The 20,567-nt window shown below is 37.2% G+C and overlaps 1 protein-coding gene across 3 annotated transcripts in view; it reads left to right on the top strand.

The window, feature by feature from the left end:
• The window catches only part of LOC145807613 (serine/threonine-protein phosphatase PP2A catalytic subunit), a 49,704-nt gene extending 29,346 nt beyond the window's left edge, over positions 1-20,358 (top strand). For 2 of the 3 annotated variants that reach the window (XM_082906122.1, XM_082906124.1), the window contains 5 exons: positions 3,529-3,595; positions 18,993-19,184; positions 19,283-19,372; positions 19,460-19,567; positions 19,751-20,358. In XM_082906122.1, the coding sequence (XP_082762248.1) occupies positions 3,529-3,595; positions 18,993-19,184; positions 19,283-19,372; positions 19,460-19,567; positions 19,751-19,816 (523 nt within the window). In that variant the 3' untranslated portion in view covers positions 19,817-20,358. Of the gene's footprint in view, positions 1-3,528; positions 3,596-18,992; positions 19,185-19,282; positions 19,373-19,459; positions 19,568-19,712 lie in introns of all 3 variants that reach the window. The other variant, XM_082906123.1, reaches the window with a different exon arrangement.
• The last annotated feature ends 209 nt before the right edge of the window (positions 20,359-20,567 follow it).

Raw genomic sequence — 20,567 nt, 5'->3', positions numbered from 1 at the left:
ACTGAAATCAGGAAAAAAACTGGTGAAGCGTCGCTTCGTTTCGCCTCACGCTTCATCGCTTAAGCCTCGCTTCAGGCGCTTCTCCATCGCCTCACCATTTTGCCTCGCCTCAGTGTGCGTGAAGCGCTAAAGCCTCGCCTCGCTTAGCGCTTAGGCGAGCACTTAGGCTCGCCTCTGATAACACTGGTATTTATATACACAATAATTGAGCTTTATGTTTTACAAGGGTCTCTTCTTGCTGGATAATCTTATTCTTGGTGCAACAGTTGCTAATTAATTTTTGTACAACTTGTTGCAAATTCTTTGTTACTTGTTAGATCACCATTAGTCCTAAAGGTTAAGTTGTTAGGAAATGAGTCCAACATTTTATATTAAGCTATCCAATACTTACGTTTTCCATATATAAGGCGAAAAAAGTCCTTGAGAATCGGTACAGAAACATATCTACTTGAACCTTTCTATAAAGGTCTTTGTTTGCAGTCCTTGTTACAGTATCACCCCATTTCCTCCCCTTCCATGTTCTTTGTAGAAGCACAATGATTTAATAATGTAGAAAGTTATCTTGTCATGTGAACATATGTTAGGTTTGGTGGCTTGGATGAATGTACTCACTAATGCAATATGCCTCTTTTATCAGTATCTTAGGATTCATGATTCATGCATAGATTGATGTGAATATATATTGGTAAATCTATTTTGCGATAGAATCGATGATGGTGAATCACATGTTTCATGACCTGATTCTCATTTACCATTCATGCGATTCGTGAAATTATCGGGTCTGACAGATTTCGATCATTTATACCTTGTTTTTAGTGAAAAATATAATAATATAACTTCTAGGAGAGAGTAGTACGAACGAAAATAACCAGTACCTATGTATAATTTATTGTTGTTGTGGTTATCAAAGTGTTTAATATGATCCAATGTGATCTAGTCAGACACGATATTCTCAGTGGCAGACCTATTGAGAGACTGGGGGGTGCCATGCATACGTCTATATTTCATACACCAAACCAAACCAAATCAAGTCTTAAGTTTCATCAAATGGGGTCGGCTACATGAATACTTATTCTACACTCGACTCTATCAAATACGTCTATATTTCATGATATTTGTAAAATGTGTAATAGGATTGCCTCTTAATTTTTTGAAAATCACTTTTACCAACTCTATTTCATTAATTTTTTACAATGTATAATGGGATGATCTCTAATTACTTCACATAGTACTTAATAACATCAATATAATCTAATTCATTTAATTTATAGAAGATTTGCATGCTGCTTCCCTTTGTTTTGTTTTGTTTGTTTGGTTTTTTATTTTTTATTTTAAATTAGAGAGGTATGTGTACTCTTTATTTGCTAGATATTGTCAACCAACAAAATAGTTTCATTAGTAGTTCAGAACTTTAGAAAATAATTAAATTTTTTTTGTTAGATTTTTTTTATTTTTCCCCTCATAAATTACTTTTTTCGGAACCCTTACGTAAAAAATTATATTTTATTACTATTTATAATGTACCCAAACTTTTTATTTATTTATTTATTTTTATTATTATTTTTAACACAAACACATTCCCCCCCCCCCCCCCCCCCCCCCGGTATGATTTCTAGTTCCGCCTTTGAATATGCTCTTAACCTTTTTTTCTTATTTTTTTTCCATAGAAAAATATCAAAATACATCTTCGATGGATATTCAAGGCTAAAGTAACTTGCATCTAGAAAATATTTGTTGTTATTTTGGTTTAATAAACATGGTTTAATGTGACATGAGTCAGGTCTGAGAAGCAGTTCTATGAAGGTGTGTGTCCATATCTAACATGAGTCCGACATTGACACTCATTGCCTCCTGACATGTGTTGGACATGTCCAAATTTGTCATTTACTTTTTAATTTTTTAAAGAACCAAAACACGCTTTGGATACTTAGATGATACACGTGTTTATCGTTTTAGGCACATATAAAACACATTAATGTTTGAATAAAATAACTCAGAGGTTGCAATGATAAAAGAAAAACAATATAGATTTCCATCTGTTAATCTCTGAATTAGTGTTATGTTGTTTGTTTGTTTAATTATTTTTGAGGGTTAATTACATTTTTGGTTCCCAAAGTAAAAGATTTGTGTCATTTTGGTCCCCAATGTATAAAAAGTATTTCAATTTGTCTCCCATCGAAATTCTGGCAATAGACGCCATTGAAGTTGGGGATATGTGTGAAAACTCACTTAAAAATTACACTTTTTAGTCCCTAAAATATATGATCTATGTTATTTGATCTATAGAATCACACATTTACCTTTGACTTTAATGGCGGTGATTGACAAAATGGTGGGGGACACACTTTATACGTTGGGGACCAAAATGACATATACCTCTACTTCAAGGACTGAAAATGTATAAAACTTATTTTTGAATGAAATATTCATATATATTACATATAATAAGTAAATAAAATGTAAGGACTGAAAATGTATTAATCCGTTGGGGGACACACTTTATACATTGGGGACCAAATTGACATGATATACCTCATACTTCAAGGACTGAAAATGTATTAACCCTATTTTGAATGAAATATTCATATATATGACATATAATGAGTATATAAAATCTAAGGACTGAAAATGTATTAATCCTATTTTCGAATGAAATATTCTTATGTATGACGTATAATAAGTATATAAAATCATATATTTTGTTCGTGTCCCCTATGTTTTGTGTCGTGTATTTTTGACATGTCAGTGTGTCCATGTTGTGTCGCATGTTTCTTACGTTAGGTCAATTTCACTACTTTTTTAGTTATTTATTTTTGTAAAAATAATAATCACACCTTTTGAAATGTTTTACGTTTTAACATTTATAATTCTCACCTGTTTTTCTTCTTATTATATTTGATCTAGGATTTCTAAGTCCATCTTTTTTTGCATTTTTTGAATGTCAATAGAGAATTTTTTAAATAATAAATAAATTTGTGGTTGGTGGGATTTGGATTACCATCTCTTGCTATGAAAGACAATAATGTCTTTCCAATTAGACTGTGTAATCATGCCTTTGTATAAGAACTATTGTATAATATGTGCCAAAATGATTTTATTTATTTATTTATTTTCACATATCACCATTTTGTTTAGTTTGTGCCAAATCTTACGATTCTTGGTTCAATTCAATGTGATTCACAATTCTCAAAAGTAGAATTTAGATTCATGATACGATTCTCGATTTGAAAACTATGCAGTATGCTACTTCAGTTACTGTATATAAGTAACTCAACGTGGTATTAATTGTCTATCATTAGCTTACTACTATTTTTGATAAGCAACTGGGACTTGTTAGTTGGAAACAATTAATACCACTACCAGCTACATGAAATTCATTAAATTGTTGTTTGCTGTTTATGCTACCATGTCTTTTTGGTACTCGCCACACTTGGATTGCTAATTGTTAACTTCTTGTTTGCCCCCTCTTTATTGATTGGTTTATGTATACAAATGTGTTGTTAAACCCCTTCTTGCTTTTGCGTACAGATATGGTAATGCCAACGTGTGGAAGATCTTTACAGATTTGTTCGACTATTTTCCTCTTACAGCATTGGTCAGTATGTTTTTTAATATTTATCAATTGTTCGTGTTTTTTTTTTTTTTTTAAATGCTCCATATCTGAAGATACTTGGTGGTGGAATAATGACTTAGAAACTGTAGTAAGTAAATTAAAAAAAGAATGTTTTAAAAAGTGGCAAAAGGATAAAAATGACAAATTTTAAAATATACAATTTGGCTAATAATGAAGTTGAAAGGATAATTAGATTAGATTGTAAAGATGGAGAAAGGAATATTAGCAAACTTGCTAAAAATTAAGAGAAAGGAAAACAAGAGACATTAAATTAGGTTAAGGGTATAAAAAGTAAAGATTTGATGGTGTTATCGAAAGACTATGAGATTAAGGAAAGGTGGAAAAGTTGTTTGTAGTAAATGTTTTGGATTAGTTTAGATGACAACTACAGTGGGGAAACTTTCGTCTAAAATATTTTAGGAAAATGTTTTGGATTAATTTTGCCTCGCCATTAGCTGTCATCTATGAAGCATGGACACTCCAAAATCCACGCCGTGGCGGTGTTCGACATGCGAACATGCCCGGGACACGTACGGCGTGTCCCTTTAATTTAATGATTTTTTTGTAGGGGACATAGTGGGGACACGGCCAGGACACGTGTGTCCATATCGGGACACGAATCGAACCCAAAACAGAAGAGAGCGAGAGAGAGAGAGAGATGCTCGTCGGGCATACCTAGAAGCTCTTCGCTGGTGAGTCGTCGGTCGTCAGTGGTTGGTCTCCGATCGTCTTCTTCGTCTTTGCCGCTCTCAGTTTCTCTATCTCTCAGTCTTTTTCTCTCTGTATCTCGTCTCTCTGCTCTCTTCTCTCATTTCACCTCTTGCCTCTCTCTTCTCTCTGTCTTTTCTCTCTTCTATCTCATTTCTCTCTCTTCTCTGTTGATCATATATTTTTATTTTTATTTATATATATATTATATTTTAATTTATATATATATATATATTATATCTCTTCTCTTTGTTCTCATTCTTCTCTATTTTTTATTTATTTTATGATTTGATATTTATATATATATATTGTATATTTTAATTTAATTTTTTCTTTATATAATGTTTACAATATATAGAACATATATTTATAATGTTTAAATGTAATGGTCTTTATATACACATTAAATTAATATTAGTTTTAGTTTTTATTAATTTTGATTGTTTGGTAATATAAAATTAATCTACATGGCAAATACGTAACATATATTTAAAAAAATAATAATAGCCGTGTCCTCCGCCATGTCCGTATCCTCATTTTTTTGAAATTGCCGTGTCACGTGTCCCGTGTCCGTGCTTCATAGGGTGTCATCCTTGATCTAACGGAAGTTGCTGATGTTGGCATTGAAACTTTATTTGAAATTTCATTTTTTCCCCAAACTATCCCAAAATATCAATTAGGCCATTGAAATGTTATCAGAATCTTACAATTCAAGATTCAATTCGCAATTTTTGCAAAATCGATATGAATCTATGGATGAATCTATTTGAAAGTGAATCTCTAGTGAATCGCACGATTTACAATCGATTTACGATTTGATTTCAACTCTTTTTTTCTCCGTCTTTTTAATAAAAATGACATAATACAACTTTTAATATCGGTTAATGCCAAAATAACCAAAATATATATATGATTCATTATTATTTTAGTGATCATGGAGTTTTTAATAGGATCCTATCAGATTTAATCAGAGTCAACATGTTTTTAACCTTTCTTCTCATTTTTTTTTTAATAAAAAAGGTCGTATCTTCTAAAGATGTTTAAAATTAAAGTAACTTACACTATGAATTATTTATTGATATTTTATTAAATTAAATATAGATGAATATTACTTAGTGAGGCCAGTTATATCTTTTAATATGTTTTATGCTTTAAAATAAAAGATTCTAAATAATTCTTTCCTATTATTTGGTCATTGTTACTTAGACAAGTATGTATGCTTATTGTCTAAATATCAATATGGTTGTCAAATTATTGTTATTTTGAAAATTTAAAGTTTGTCTTTAGTTACTGTCTTTTATTAAGAATGGTTGATAAGAAATATCTAAAAAGGGAAAAGGTAAGATTGTGATGTCACATAGGAACATTTGTCAACTTGTTACCTATTAAACTATGTGATCATCATTCAAAACAACATTTTCATCGATTTAAGTCTAAATATTTTATATTCATAAAATATATTTGACATCCAAGTGTGTAAATATATTTTTTCTAAGTAATTTAGAAAAAGTGACCAAATCTTTACGATTCACGATTCAGTACGAGGTCATTTCGATTCACAATTTGAATCTCGATTTGACAATTGTATAATTTTTTTAAAAAATATTTCATAATAATTTTCATTTTAAAAAGCGGCAAAAATAAAATTTAAACAATAAACTCTACAAAAATAAAATTATTTAAAAAATATATCTCATTTAAAATTGTTGCTTAAGGTCTCAAGTACCTTGAGTAGGCCCTAGGAAAATTAATGAAGCCTAAAATTCTAAGCTACTCTCTCTCTCTCTCTCCAATTGTAGCTAGCTTACCTCCCAAACTAATTTCAATAAGATTCATCAGCTAGTAGTAGGTTGAAAACCGTGTGGGTAAAAATATAGTAGACCACGTGTTTTGAGAAAATTGTCTTCTGAGATGTAGGAAACACTATTGAACAATGAAAAATATTATTAGATATTTAAATTTAATATTTTTATATATTCAGGGGTCTAATTAATATTTTTAGAGGTAAAATGAGAAGAATTGTGTAAAATGGCTTGCCTATAATGAGGTGAGACGAGACCATGTGTATATATACTAAACAGTGTTTACAGAATAGGGAATAGAATCAATCAATCACAAAGTAAGAGGCAAGAAATCTGTGACTATGAAATCACAGATTCTATTCCAACCTACACTATAAATAAAATATTTCAATACTCCCCCTCAAGCTGATTCAAAGATATCAACCAAACCCAGCTTGACAATAAATGATTGAAGCAAAGAGGGTCCCATTGACTTAGTAAACATGTATGCAGTCTGTTCAAAGGAAGAAATAAATGGAGTAACATGACCTACTCGAACTTTTCCTCGAATGAAATGAACAACCTCAATATGTTTGGTCCACTCATGAAGAACTAGATCCAAAGAAAGCATGATACCAGACTTCTTGTCACAATATAACTGAGAAGAAATGGTTTCCACAAATCCTAATTCAGAAAGAATTGACCACAACCATAGAAGTTCACATTTACGCTGAGCCATAGCTTGATACTCAGCCTCCAGCCTCACCTGAAGAGTGTGAGACCATAACCTGTTTCTTACTCTTCCACTATAACAAATGGTTATCGTAGAAAGTACATAAACCTGAAGTCGAGCATCTATCAGTCTTTGATCTAGCATAATCTACATTTGTGAAACAAGAGTCTAGTTTGGGTACTAGTTGAGAAGAATAACCCTAAACCTGGACAAGACATGAGATATCTTAGAATAGGGTAGACCGCATCAAGATGAGCTGTGTGTGATGTATGCATAAATTGGCTAACTACACTCATAGCAAATGCTAAATTTGGTCGTATTTGTCAAGTATATCAGGCGACCTACCAAGTGCTCATACATAGTTGGATTAGGAATAAGCTCCCCAAACTTAGCAGAGAGCTTAAGATTTAGATCCATAGGTGTAGAGGCAGGTTTACACCCAAGCATGCCAGTATCTTGAAGAAGATCCAAAGTGTACTTTTGCTGAGACAGAGAGATCCCTCTACGTGACTGACCAACGTCAATACCCAGAAAGTATTTTAGATGACCTAGATCCTTGATGTCAAATGTTCTCCCAAGTTCTTGCTTCACTTGAGCAATGCCATCAGCATTATCCCAAGTAAGAATGATATCATCCACATACACCAACAAAATGGTGCAACAACCATTGGGACGACGACAAATGAAACACGTATGATCAGAGTGACACTGAACAAAGTCTATGGAAAGGATAACATGGCTGAAGTGGCTGAAGTGGCTGAAGTAAGCATGAGGAGATTGCTTGAGGCCATAAAGAGACTTGTGCAAATGACACTTTCTCCACAAATTCCCTTTCAACCCGAAAATCGGTGGAGGATCCATGTAAATTGTCTTTAGCAAGTCACTATGAAGAAAAAGCATTCTTGATATCCAACTGATGAAGATACCAATAATGGTCTACAGCCAAATAAACAAGAAGGCGAACATATGTCAATTTGGCAACAGGAACAAAAATGGCGCCAAAGTCCTGACTAGGAATCTGTGTAAATCCTTGGGCAACAAGGCTAGCCTTGTAGTGATCAACCGACCCATTTGGAAGATATTTCATACTAAACACCCACTTGCAGCTCACAGTTGTGGCAGAAGAAGGTAAGGACTCAAGAGTCCAAGCCTCATTTTGTTCCAAGGCCACCATTTTTGTATGCATCCTGAATCCAATGGGGATTCTGATTCTGAAGAGCCTCAAAGACTGAGTGAGGAATAGGGAGAGTCAAGTTTCCTATGGATAGCACAATAAGAATCTGAAAGACCAACATAAAAAAGACTTGGAAATGGGATGATTAGTACTGCTAGGAAAGCCATAGCAAGCAGGAGGAAAAAGAATACGAGAGGGATAATGGTGTGGTGAAGGATGAGAAAGAGATGAAGTGAAAAGTGAGAAGCAGTACCTGAACTTGAAGCCGAAGGGGAAGTTGGAGGGTATGAAGCACGTGGACGGCGAGAGTAAGTCTGAAGAGAGTGAGCAACAGGAGGGGAAGACCTGGGAGATGACAAACCAGACGGAGTACATGGAGTAGCGAAGTCAATAATGGCAACATGATGAGTTGAAGAAGACATGTCGCCAACCAGATTAGAAGTAACAACTTGCATAAGAGGATTAGAATGAAAGAAAGGAAGAGTCTCACAAAAAGTAACATTTAAAGAATGATAAAAACGGTGACCAATAGGGTCATAACATCGATAACCTTTGGAAAGAGCAGAATACCCAACAAAAATACTCCGAATTGCTTTATCATCTAACTTAGTCCAAGAAGGGCTGCAATTATGGACAAAACAAGTACACCCAAACACACTAGGCGTGGTTGAAAATTAAGTGCAATCGGGTTTGAGAACTTGTAAAGGAGTCAAACCCTGCAGAACTCGACTAGGAGTCTGGTTTATGAGATAAACAGTAGAACTGCAATGTGCTAGTAAGACTTGGGAACATGCATACCACAAAGTAAACATGTAAATATATACGTGATATGACGATTCTTGCGCTCAGCGACCCTGTATTGGTCCGGAGTGTAGGCACATGCGAGTTGTTGCAGAATACCAAGCCAATTAAGATGAGAGCAAAAAGCATCAGAGATGTACTCTCCACCATTATCAGAGTGAATATTCTGAACGACTTAATGAAATTGGGTTTTGATTATTTGAAGAAATTGAGTAAATAAAAGAAGAACTTATATATATATATATATATATTTAAAGGAGATAAACCCATGTGCAATGAGAATAATCATCAATAAATGTAACATAGTAGCAATGACTAGAAAAAGCAGTGACAGGGGAAGGCACCCAGACATCTGGATGAATAAAATCAAACATGATAGGAGCACGAGACATGAGAAATATAACTAGAATGAGTATGCTTGGAAAGTTCACAAACAACACATTGAAATTTTTTATGTTTGCAAGCTTTATTTAGAGAAGGAAAAGGTAAACATAAATACTGAAGATTGACATGTCCTAGGTGAGCATGCCATAGTTCTAAAGTTTGTAAAGTAAAAACAGGAGATAATGACCCAGACAAAATAGCTTGCAAACTAGAAGCATATGGTGAAGAAGAGGGTGGCTAGCCAAAGTAGTAGAGTTCATTATGCTCATTACCCTTGCCGCAAATCCTCTTCGAACTCAGGTCTTGTAACACACAATGAGTAAGAAGATGATAACACAATTAAGGGATTTAACAGGGCGACTAACTGACAATAAATTATAAGCAAAATTAGAAATATGGAGAACAGAATGAAGAGTAATAGTAGAAGACAAGGATACATCTGTGAGAATATATTGTGAAATATATTGTGAGTCTTACACATTAAACTTAGAGTCCTATTAGAGGCATGATTGTATTAGAGTCATGATAGTATTGTATTTGTATTTCCTTTTTGGTTTAGGAGGTAGGGCTATATATATTCTAAGGTCTGATTGTAATTGACACACATTGAATATATGAGATACAGAAAGCTATTCAGAAATCTTACATGGTATCAGAGCCTTGTTCGAAACCCTAAGTCCACGCCTGTTGTTCGAAGTTGTCGCCGATTGTTCAAAGTCGTCTCTGCTCTTTGGTCTTCTTCACAGTCGCGACTTAGGGTTCGTGGGTCGCGTCTTCAGTCATCATCAGCAACCAAGGTTGTTAAAATCGGGATCCTACGTTGGATCGTTGGAGGTGTTTATGGGATCGGATCGTAGAATCGGATCGAGGATCGTAAGATCGTACCGAAAAAGACAAATTACATAATAATTTAATTTAAATAAATATTTCTTATAAAGTATACACAAAATGAGCCTATATTTTATTAAAAAGAAGTGAAAATATTGTGAAAAATATAATACTCCATGTAAAATGTACATATAATAATATACAATAGAAAACTCGATGGTAAAAGTTCTGTATTTTAGCAAAAAAGAAGGTGAAGAAGAAAAAGAATTCTATAACAAAATAATTCACAATCTACAATAATGCATAAAAAGTGAAGAAAAAATATTTAATAAAGTTGGATATGAAAATAGATTAAGAACTCAAAAGAGTAGCTTAACCGAATGATAAGATTTGTCGTTAGCATCCCTGGTGGAGCGGATTCAAGTCACAAAAATAATCTCTCCAAAAATTGAGATAAAGTTGCAATCATCTTACCCTCGTTAGACTCTGCTAAAGCTAAGTTTGTTTTTCCGACTATTTAATTTTCTTAAATTACCGCAATATTTGAATGTTTGTTTCCTAGTTTGTTTTTCTTAGTCTATTTGATTCAACACGACTTAATTTCTATCATTTATTTTGACCACAAAAATTGATATTTAGACAACAAACATAAAATTTACAATAAAATATGTCATACAATACAAAATAAGGCTTGTAAATTGGATCAGATAGGATCGGATTCGGATCGGGATTCCATGATCCTATAAGATCCCACTACCAGGATCGAAAGATCCTACCTATAAGGAGATTTTTACACGATCCGGATCGATTGTACTTAAATGGATCGTAAGATCGTAAGATCCGGATCGGGATTCTGATAACCATGTCAGCAACTCGAGATCAGCTTCAGCCCGTGCTTCGTCGCGGCTCAGTTTTGGTCCTTCTAGTTCGCGAACTCAGTCCCTCTGGTTCGCGAGAGTCATCACCGTGCTTCTGATTCAGGTTGCGATCGTCTTCCGCCGTTGTCCACAGCCATCGCGACTCACCTCGCGATCGTCTTCAGCCATCGCGACTTCGTCCTGTCTTTTGAATCTTCTCTGGTTCGTGATCTGTCGTTGGACTCGTGAAGTTGAGTCGCTGCCATTGCTAGACCCGCGAGGTTGGGTCTTAGCGACATCAAGCTGCCTTCTCTCTCTGTTTCGACTGGTGCTTGTCTCTCTGTTTCGACTGGTCCAGTTCTCTCTCTCTCACTGTTATTTGATCATCTGGTGGTATAAATATATACCTCTTATATAAACTCTGTTTTATTAAAAAAAAAAAAAAAAAAAGGACTCTTCTTTGGCCACTCAGTTATCTGTTATTGCATTTTAACCCTACAAAATTTTGGGTACACTTGAACCCCTTCGTTTTCTAGTTATTATGATGTCTCTGGCTTCGGATGAATGTGCCTATTGCCATCAAAGAGGTCATTGGAAGTATCATTGTCCCAAGAAGGGATGTTTGTTTGCTTTGTCTGTGTTTGCCTCGTCTTCTCAGCAATTGCCGATTAAGTTCTGCGCTCCTCCTCCGAGTACCGTTCGGCCTCCCACCGATTCTACTGTATCTGCTCCGGCTCCTAATCTTGACTTAGCTTCCTTGACTGCTCAGATTAGTCAGTTTCAACATACATTGTGTACCTCCCAGCCATCTATGTTTGCCTTCATTGTTTTCCCTCTTCGTTCAGGTTTGCTTGGGTCTTCTTCAGGTATTTCTTCGTCTGTTTGGCTTTTTGACTCTGGTGCCTCTCATCATATGACTCCCCATCTCTCCTTACTTCAAAATTGCACTCCTTCTCCTTTTCCTATTACTGTCAATGCTGCTCATGGGTCTGGTATGTCTGTTATATCTGTTGGGTTTGTCCTACCGTCTGCTATGTCTGCGGTCTCTATTCCATCTGTTCTTTATGTTCCTCAATTATCTGTCAGTTTATTATCTATCAGTCAACTTGACGCCTCTGGTTTTGATGTTATCTTTTCCTCTTCTATCTGTTCTGTGCAGGATCGGATGTCTAAACAGCAGATTGGGACTGGTCGTATTACATCTACCTTTGACAACCTCTCCGACTGCCTTTTCCTCTTTTCAGTTAGATTCTCTGTCCAGTCCTTTCTACTTGTGACATTCTAGATTAGGGCATTTGTTTGCTGACCGCTTACGGTCTTTGGCTCAATCAGGTATCTCGGGAAAAGTTTCTCCTAGTGAACTTACTGAATGTCAGGGGTGCAAACTTGCCAAGATGACAACCTTACCTTTTCGTAAAAGCACTTCTATATTTGATATACCATTTTCTTTAGTTCATACTGATGTTTGGGGCCCTTCTCCTGTTCTCACCAAAGGGGGTTCTGCATACTATGTGTCATTTGTTGATGACTGCACCCGTTACACTTGGGTTTATCTTATGACTCATAAGTCCGATTTCTATCAGATATACCGTACCTTTCAGTCTATGATTACTACATAGTTTGGGTCTACTATTAAAGTGTTACTGTCTGACTTGGGTGGAGAATATTTTAAAACTGAGTTTTGTGAGTATTTGGCCAATTTGGGTACCATTCACCAAACTTTTGTACAGATACACCTGCCCAAAATGGTCGTGCTGAGCGTAAATACCGTCATCTCCTTGAGACAGCTAGGTCTCTTATTCTCTCTGGCTCAGTTCCGACTCAATTCTGGGGGGAGGCAATTCTTACTACTGCTTTTCTTCTCAATCGCATGCCTACTCTCATTCTTTCTGGTCGGTCTCCTTATGAGGCTTTGTTCTCCCAACTTCCTAACTACTCCCTCCGTGTGTTTGGGTCTGCCTGTTTTGTCCTTCTTCCCCGCAAAGATAGGACCAAACTTAGTGCCCGATCTGTCCTCTGTGTCTTTTTGGGTTATAGTCCTACTTAGAAAGGCCATCAATGTTACGACCCTGTTTCCCGTCGTCTTTATGTCTCCCGTCATGTTTTTTTTCTCGAACGTCTGCCTTACTTTCAGCTTCCTGTTGTCACTGCTCCAATTTCCAAAGAGGATTGGTTCACGTTAACCCATTTCCTTCTAAGGTACCGTCTGATGAGTACATCTCCACAGTTCCTTATGAACTTGTTTCATCTTCTTCTCCTGCTTCACCTCTGGCTACTTCTCCTCTTTCAGTTTGTTCTCCTCCTCCGTTGTTAGTTTATTCTCGTCGCAAGGCTCCTCCTCCACCAGTTGTCTTTACCCCTATTGCTGATCTTCCTGCTGCTGCCGACTCTGATCCTGCTACACATCGATATCCTACTCGAGCACGTCATCCTCCAAACAGGTTAGGTTGGTCTAATACATGTTTTTCTGCTTTCTATCGTACTTTTTTGTCTGATATTCACTTTTTTTCAGAACCTCAGTCTTACAAAGAGGCATGTCAGGACCCTCATTGGGTTCACGCTATGGAAGATGAGTTGTCTGCTTTACAGAAAACTAGTACTTGGGAGCTGGTTACTTTGCCTGTTGGTAAAAACTTGGTTGGTTGCAAATGGGTCTACAAAGTCAAGACTCATTCTGATGGGTCTCTTGAGCGCTACAAAGCTCGTCTGGTTGCCAAAGGTTTCTCTCAGGAGTATGGTATTGATTATGAGGAAAGATTTGCTCCTGTTGTCAAGATGACTACTGTCCGTACTTTGATCTCTGTCGCTGTTATTCGTTCTTGGCCTCTTTATCAGATGGATGTTAAGAATGCTTTTCTTAATGGCTATCTCACTGAGGAGGTTTACATGCGTCCTCCTCCTGGTCTTCCCATTCCTCTGGCCAAGTTTGTCGTCTTCGGCATGCTCTGTATGGTCTGAAGCAGTCTCCTCGTGCTTGGTATGATCGCTTTCAGACTGCTGTTACCGAGCTTGGGTTTCATTGTTCTGCTTCCGACTTTGCTTTATTTCTGAGACATACATCGGCTGGTTTTGTTGCTCTCTTACTCTATGTGGATGATATGATCATCACTGGCTCTGACTCTTCTGCTATCTCTGAGGTCAAGCAGCATCTCTTCCGCACCTTCGAAATGAAAGATCTGGGTCCATTACGGTATTTTCTTGGTATTGAGGTTGCTTCTTCTCTAAAGGGCTATTTTCTGTCTCTGGCTAAGTATGCTAATGAAGTCATTCACCGTGCTGGTCTTACCGATACTAAGATTTTTGATACACCTATTGAGCTTAATGTGAAAGCTTAATTCTACTGATGGTGTCTCTCTGGATGATCCTACTTTACATCGCGAGCTTGTGGGTTGTTTAGTTTATCTGACAGTCACTCGCTCTGATCTTGCTTATGCTGTTCATGTGGTTAGTCAGTTCGTTTCTACTCCTCGCTCTACCCATTGGGTTGCTTTGGTTCGCATTCTTCGCTATCTCAGGGGTACCATATTTCAAAGTTTACTGTTGTCTTCTACTTCCTCTTTGGACCTGGTGGCCTATGCTGACTCTGATTGGGCTGGTGAGCTCTACCCATTGGGTTGCTTTGGTTCACATTCTTCGCTATCTCAAGGGTACCATATTTCAAGGCTTATTATTGTCCTTTACTTCCTCTTTGGACCTGGTGGCCTATGCTAACTCTGATTGGGCTGGTGATGTTATTGATCGCAAGTCTACGTCTGGTTTTTGTATGTTTCTTGGTGATTCCTTGATCTCTTGGAAAAGTAAGAAACAATCAGTCGATGCCCGCTCTACTGCCGAAGCTGAGTATCGTGCTATGGCTCATGCCATTGCTGAGATTGTTTGGCTTCGTTGTCTTTTGTCTGATTTGGGTGTCTCTCAGTCTTCTCCGACCTCTCTCTATTGTGACAACCGCAGTGCTGTTCAGATTGCCCACAATACTGTCTTCCATGAGCGGACAAAACACATTGAGATTGATTGTCACTTTGTTCGCCAACATCTGCAGTTTGCCTCTATCTCGCTTCCTTTCATCCCTTCAGCTTTGCAACTTACGGACTTCGTCACCAAGACTCACATTACTGCTCGGTTTTAGCTTGTTCTTAGCAAACTCTCTGTGTTTTCTGCTAAAACATCTTGAGTTTGAGCGGGGGTGTGAGAATATATTGTGAAATATATTGTGAGTCTTACACATTAAACTTAGAGTCCTATTAGAGGCATGATTGTATTAGAGTCATGATAGTATTGTATTTGTATTTCCTTTTTGGTTTAGGAGTTAGGGCTATATATATTCTAAGGTCTGACTGTAATTGACACACATTGAATATATGAGATACAGAAAGTTATTCAGAAATCTTACAACATCACCCTTAAGATGAACATGAGAAGTAGACCCATCCGCTAAACACACAGTTTGAGACACATATGAACTGGAGTAAAAAAACAGACAACTTACCAATCATATGATCATTGGCTCCAGAATCCAGAACCCAAGTAGGAGTAGACCGAACATGGAAAGCATGAGGAGTACCTATGGCCAGAGTAGTAGTGGAAGCCGATAGACCAAGTGCATGTGTAGAGAGTGAGCCCTGAAGATGACTATTCTGGGACTGAAGCTGATCCAAGTTTGTAGTTCGAGACGAGACAGGAGAGGTAGTGGTATCAGCAATAGTGGTAGTCAAGGGATGAGCCTTCCGAGCAACACGAGGCTTCAACTCAAGATGAAGCTTGAAACAACAGGCCTTAACATGCCTAGGCTCACCACAGTGATGACAAATAACCCTGCTTGCTGGAGCTCGTGTCATGACCCCAAACCGCCCCTAGTAGTTTGGTGCCGTGATGGCCAGTAATTCGAGATTACCGAAGGCCAACTTTCAAAAGTGCAACACAATCAGAGTATAATAAGGGGCTCACAAATGCGGAAGCAATAAATCAAAATATAAGTGGTCCATAAGAGCAGTGCATAAGTCTAATGAAATGGCATACATCTTTACAACTTGAGTACAACAAAGTAAAATACGTATTACATCTTGATCAAAAGGCTTCTCGAGCCGACATATACAGAATACAGTGAATACAAGCCAAGAAGCATGATTTTCAAGATTGGCCGGGGTGTGCCACACCTCGGTCTAGGCCATACCCGCCCAAGGACAAGGATCATTAAGTGCATAACATCTCGGCAAAAAGCCCGAGGTGAAGATGGAGGTCAACCAAGGGGTTCCAAGGCAGCTCTAGGTACAAAGGTTCAAAGGTGAACTAAGCTCAAGATGACCTCGGCTACACACCAAGCAAGGAACAACATCATGCAAGTAATACTTAAACAAAACAAGGCAAGGCAAACCCTTCAAAACAACACAACAAGACAAGATCATGCATGAATATATGCAAGTATGACAAGAGTAAGGTGTGGGTCGCTACAGCTCGGGAGGTAGAATGAGCAGCAAGAGCCATCTAATTAGTAGATGAAATAGGAAGAGAAGATGGCTGAACCAACTGGCGGCGAAGTTCCTCGCTATCAAGAATAGCAAATGCATGCCTCATACAAGGATGTCATAGGAGATGTATTTAAAATCCAAATCCGAAGAGACTCGAATTCAGGTTTTAAACTCATCAAGAATTGGTATGCATGGAGAAGTCCCATCCTTTTGACCACAATAGATGCTGCTGTCTCAGGAAAATCACTCACTCAATGGCTCATGTTGGGCCAATTTTTCCTGCCGGGGCTGAAGATAGCCAAAGAACTTAGCAACAGAAAGATCTAGAGCTCCTTGTGATGCATGAGAAATATCCCGATAAAGCTAAAAAATTCAGGAGTCATGACGAGCATGAGCATACATTTGCGAGAGAGCACTCGAGAGACGAGGAACAATATCACAATACATGAACATATTATAAATACGTTCCTCCATAGAGTTAAAAATCTAGCCCAAGAGAGTGTAATTATCAATGTCCCATTGAGCTCGTTTAGGATCATCATCAGGTTGTTTCTCAGTCTCCTGAAGCCAACCAGATTTGCCTTTACGCCCAAGATAAAGACGAAGAGAGGGACTCCAAGCTGCAAACCTCTTTCCATTGAGTACCACAAAATTCTTTCCATTGAGTACCACACTGGTAATACGATGAACAAAAGAAGGGGTGATAGAAACATCAAACCCAGGTGGGATAGGAGGAGCAATAAACCCCGCAGTGGTCACAGGCATCTCAGAAGCCTCAGTCATGATCCAAAACAAAAGACCCACACAAGAATAGTGGAAGACCTGCAAGAAAAACTCAAGCAAAGAAGCCGAAGACATGACGTACCACAACAAATGCTACCAAACAAATTGGTAGCCCAACAATTAGATAAAAAATAGTGAGCACATGGTTACCACGAACCAGGTCAAAACACGAACCAGCAAGCCCCAAAAATGGACTGCAACAGGGCTGAAACCATCCTAGGTGGTTTGACTCACACAGAATAGACCTTAGATGGTCTGTTCAGAGGCTGGGTTACAGCCTAGAGGTGCCGACTGGGCTTGTAGAGGCTACAACCCTAACACGTTGGCCACAGCCTAAAATACTCAAAATGTCATTTATCAAAGATAATTATTTCAATGAAAAACCCTAATATATGTGGGCTAGAAAACCTAATTAAAATAGGAAACTGAAGACAAATCTTTATGCATGCATGTTCCGCATCAGTTGTCCTTGTCATGTTGAAGGTTTTGGAGGACACGAGGAGATTAAAGATGAACAAGTGTATAAAATTATAGCCTAGCTGAGTATTTCATTTATTGAGTGGCCTTTAAAACCCTTTCCTTTTTGTTCATCTCATTCAAATACTATGTTAATTTTTTATATGGATCTAGTGTTGGCATTAGACTTGTATGGAGCTGAATTGAGTTGTATGGAGCTGAGTTGAGTTGATGCTCCTGGCAACTGTGTTTCTGGAAGGAAATTAGCTAATTGTCCCCTATTATGGAATAGAACTTTTCCATTTTATGACTTACTCTCCCAAAAATAACCTTTACCATTTCCTAATGCTGTTATGACCACCATCACGAGCCTTCTCTGGTACCATCGATGTCGTCACGAATCACCATCATTACCAGCAGCATTGTAACAAGCAAAAGCCCTGCTTCCTCTACACTTCTGCTTCCATCTAGACCACCCCAATTTCAGTACCTCTAGGATTATATGCTAACATCACTATACGATCCATTACCTTGGAATCACTAACATTACCACCAGACTACCATATTCTAACTACTACCATATTCTAACTACATCACAACCATTCCCAAATCTGTTTTCATCACTAGTGCCACCATCCCCAGACCTTAATTGCAGCTACCATTGCTTACACTACTATTGCTGTATTGCTTGTGTTGTCCTGATTATTTGTAAATATATCTTTTCTGCCCACAAACATAGATTTACTGATATAGTGTGCAACAAAAAAAAAAGTGGAGCCTTTTTTATTCTAGTAGTTTGCGCTTGTACTTTTATTTCAAGGTTTGCATTTTCTGATCAAATTGTTGTGTGGTTTTCAAATTTCATTATGAAAGTGGTTGCCATCTGAGTCTTCCAAAAGTTTGAAGTTTCAATTATCTGCATGTAATTAGTTTATAATTTCATTCTGATTTGCTCTCTGATGGGGTTTTATTGCTCTCCCAATCTGTTGCAGTAGACTGTGTACAGCACATCTAATTTTTCAGGTGTGTTAGTAGATATCCGTAGTGCTATGCATCATATGCTGATTCCCTATTTATTAAAATGGCCTGAAAGTGTAGCATTGTGATTATGTTTCAAATTTCATTCAATAATTGCTCTTTTTTTTTTTTTCTTTTTTCTTTTTAATATTGAGTAGGTATAATCTGTGAAACATGAACATCCAAATCCTTAGTTGATATTTTGTTAATTCAATAATTGCTCTTTTTTTTTTCTTTTTTCTTTTTAATATTGAGTAGGTATAATCTGTGAAACATGAACATCCAAATCCGTAGTTGATATATTGTTAATTCTTGCTATTTATGATGTCATTTTCTTGTTAATATATTTTTAATGCTTTGATGTTGATTCATGATTTTATTTTTATTTTTAGGTTGAATCTGAAATATTTTGTCTCCATGGTGGATTGTCTCCCTCCATTGAAACCCTTGATAACATACGCAACTTTGACCGTGTTCAAGAAGTCCCTCATGAGGGTCCAATGTGTGATCTTTTGTGGTCCGACCCTGATGATCGTTGTGGTTGGGGTATCTCACCCAGGGGTGCTGGATATACTTTTGGCCAAGTATGTTATTCTTGCTTCCTTTTTTCTTTTGTGGTGTATATTGCTTCCTGGGGAGGAAAGAGGGGCTTTATTTTCTAATTGTATTATTGTGCTTACAGGACATATCTGAGCAGTTTAACCACACCAATAACTTGAAACTAATTGCCAGAGCACACCAACTGGTTATGGAAGGATTTAACTGGGGACATGTAATTACTTCCCCAACCTTTGGAATTTATTTGGTGTTTATTCTGTTGAGAGTGAGATTTGTTGACTGACTGCTTTTCTTATTACAGGAGCAAAAGGTAGTCACTATATTTAGTGCTCCTAATTATTGTTATCGCTGCGGCAACATGGCATCCATCCTGGAAGTTGATGATTGCAAAGACCACACTTTTATTCAGGTCTCTCTCTCTCTCTCTCTCTCTTTCACAGATGCTCGTGGACACACATGTAACACATGCTATTATTAGTATTAGGATAATGTGAGGAGATCTATCTCTTACCGTAGTTTGGTGTATGTTTCTCTTGCAAATACTGTGCCAGTAGAGCAGAGCTTGAAATGATATGTCCATTGTTGGTTGCAGTTTGAGCCAGCTCCCAGGAGGGGAGAGCCTGATGTAACACGGAGAACACCAGATTACTTCCTATAATACTTGAATTATTATTGCTCAATTCAACTGGCGAGCGTTTGATGGCTGGTTTGTTTCTGTGTTGGGATGGGAGCTAGTTTTCGAAAATTTTAGAGTTATATAATTTTGCGCGATGGTAGTGGTAGCAGGGTAGCAGAAAGAATGTATAATCCGCAGATACGGCTTCCTTTGATTCAGTTATTGAAATTCTTGCAGTAAAGAGGCTACAAAGCTGGTAACATCAGCAGCATATGTACCGTTTCAAGCAGACAATGTCCCCCTGTCCGTCGCCCCTCCCCCCCTCTCTCTACACTTCGTTTTTGTACCTTCTTGACGAAGAATGGTACTCAGGGGCCGGGAGCTGTAGATGAAAGGAGTGTTATTTATTTCTTTTTCTTTTTTTTAGTCGCTATCCTATTCTTCGAATCAACTATTTTCTAATTGGTGCTTTGATTTAGCCGCATACTCTCTCCACATACCTGGATGTAAAATAGTTTTGCTTATGCTGTGTTTGGATTTCAGATTCATCAAGGGAAAATGTGAACAGAGTTACTTAATACTCATTAGTTTTGCGTCACTAAACAAAAATATGAAATTTTTTTTAAATTTTTTTTATTTTAACAGTTATATATATTCACTTTCTTCTTATTTTTCTAACCCAACCAAAAAAGAAAAAAGAAAATAAGAAAAAGAAGCTTCTAGTCTTTTGTGTACCTCTCTTTTTTTTGATCTTTTCGTTTGTTTTTTCTTTTCCACGAAGTGAAGATTCAAA

This window comes from Camellia sinensis, chromosome 14 (genome assembly GCF_055761805.1).
Source record: "Camellia sinensis isolate YWXY chromosome 14, ASM5576180v1, whole genome shotgun sequence".
Classification (NCBI taxonomy): domain Eukaryota; kingdom Viridiplantae; phylum Streptophyta; class Magnoliopsida; order Ericales; family Theaceae; genus Camellia; species Camellia sinensis.
Note: the sequence above shows the minus strand (reverse complement) of the source record. Positions and strands in the feature narration are given on the sequence as shown.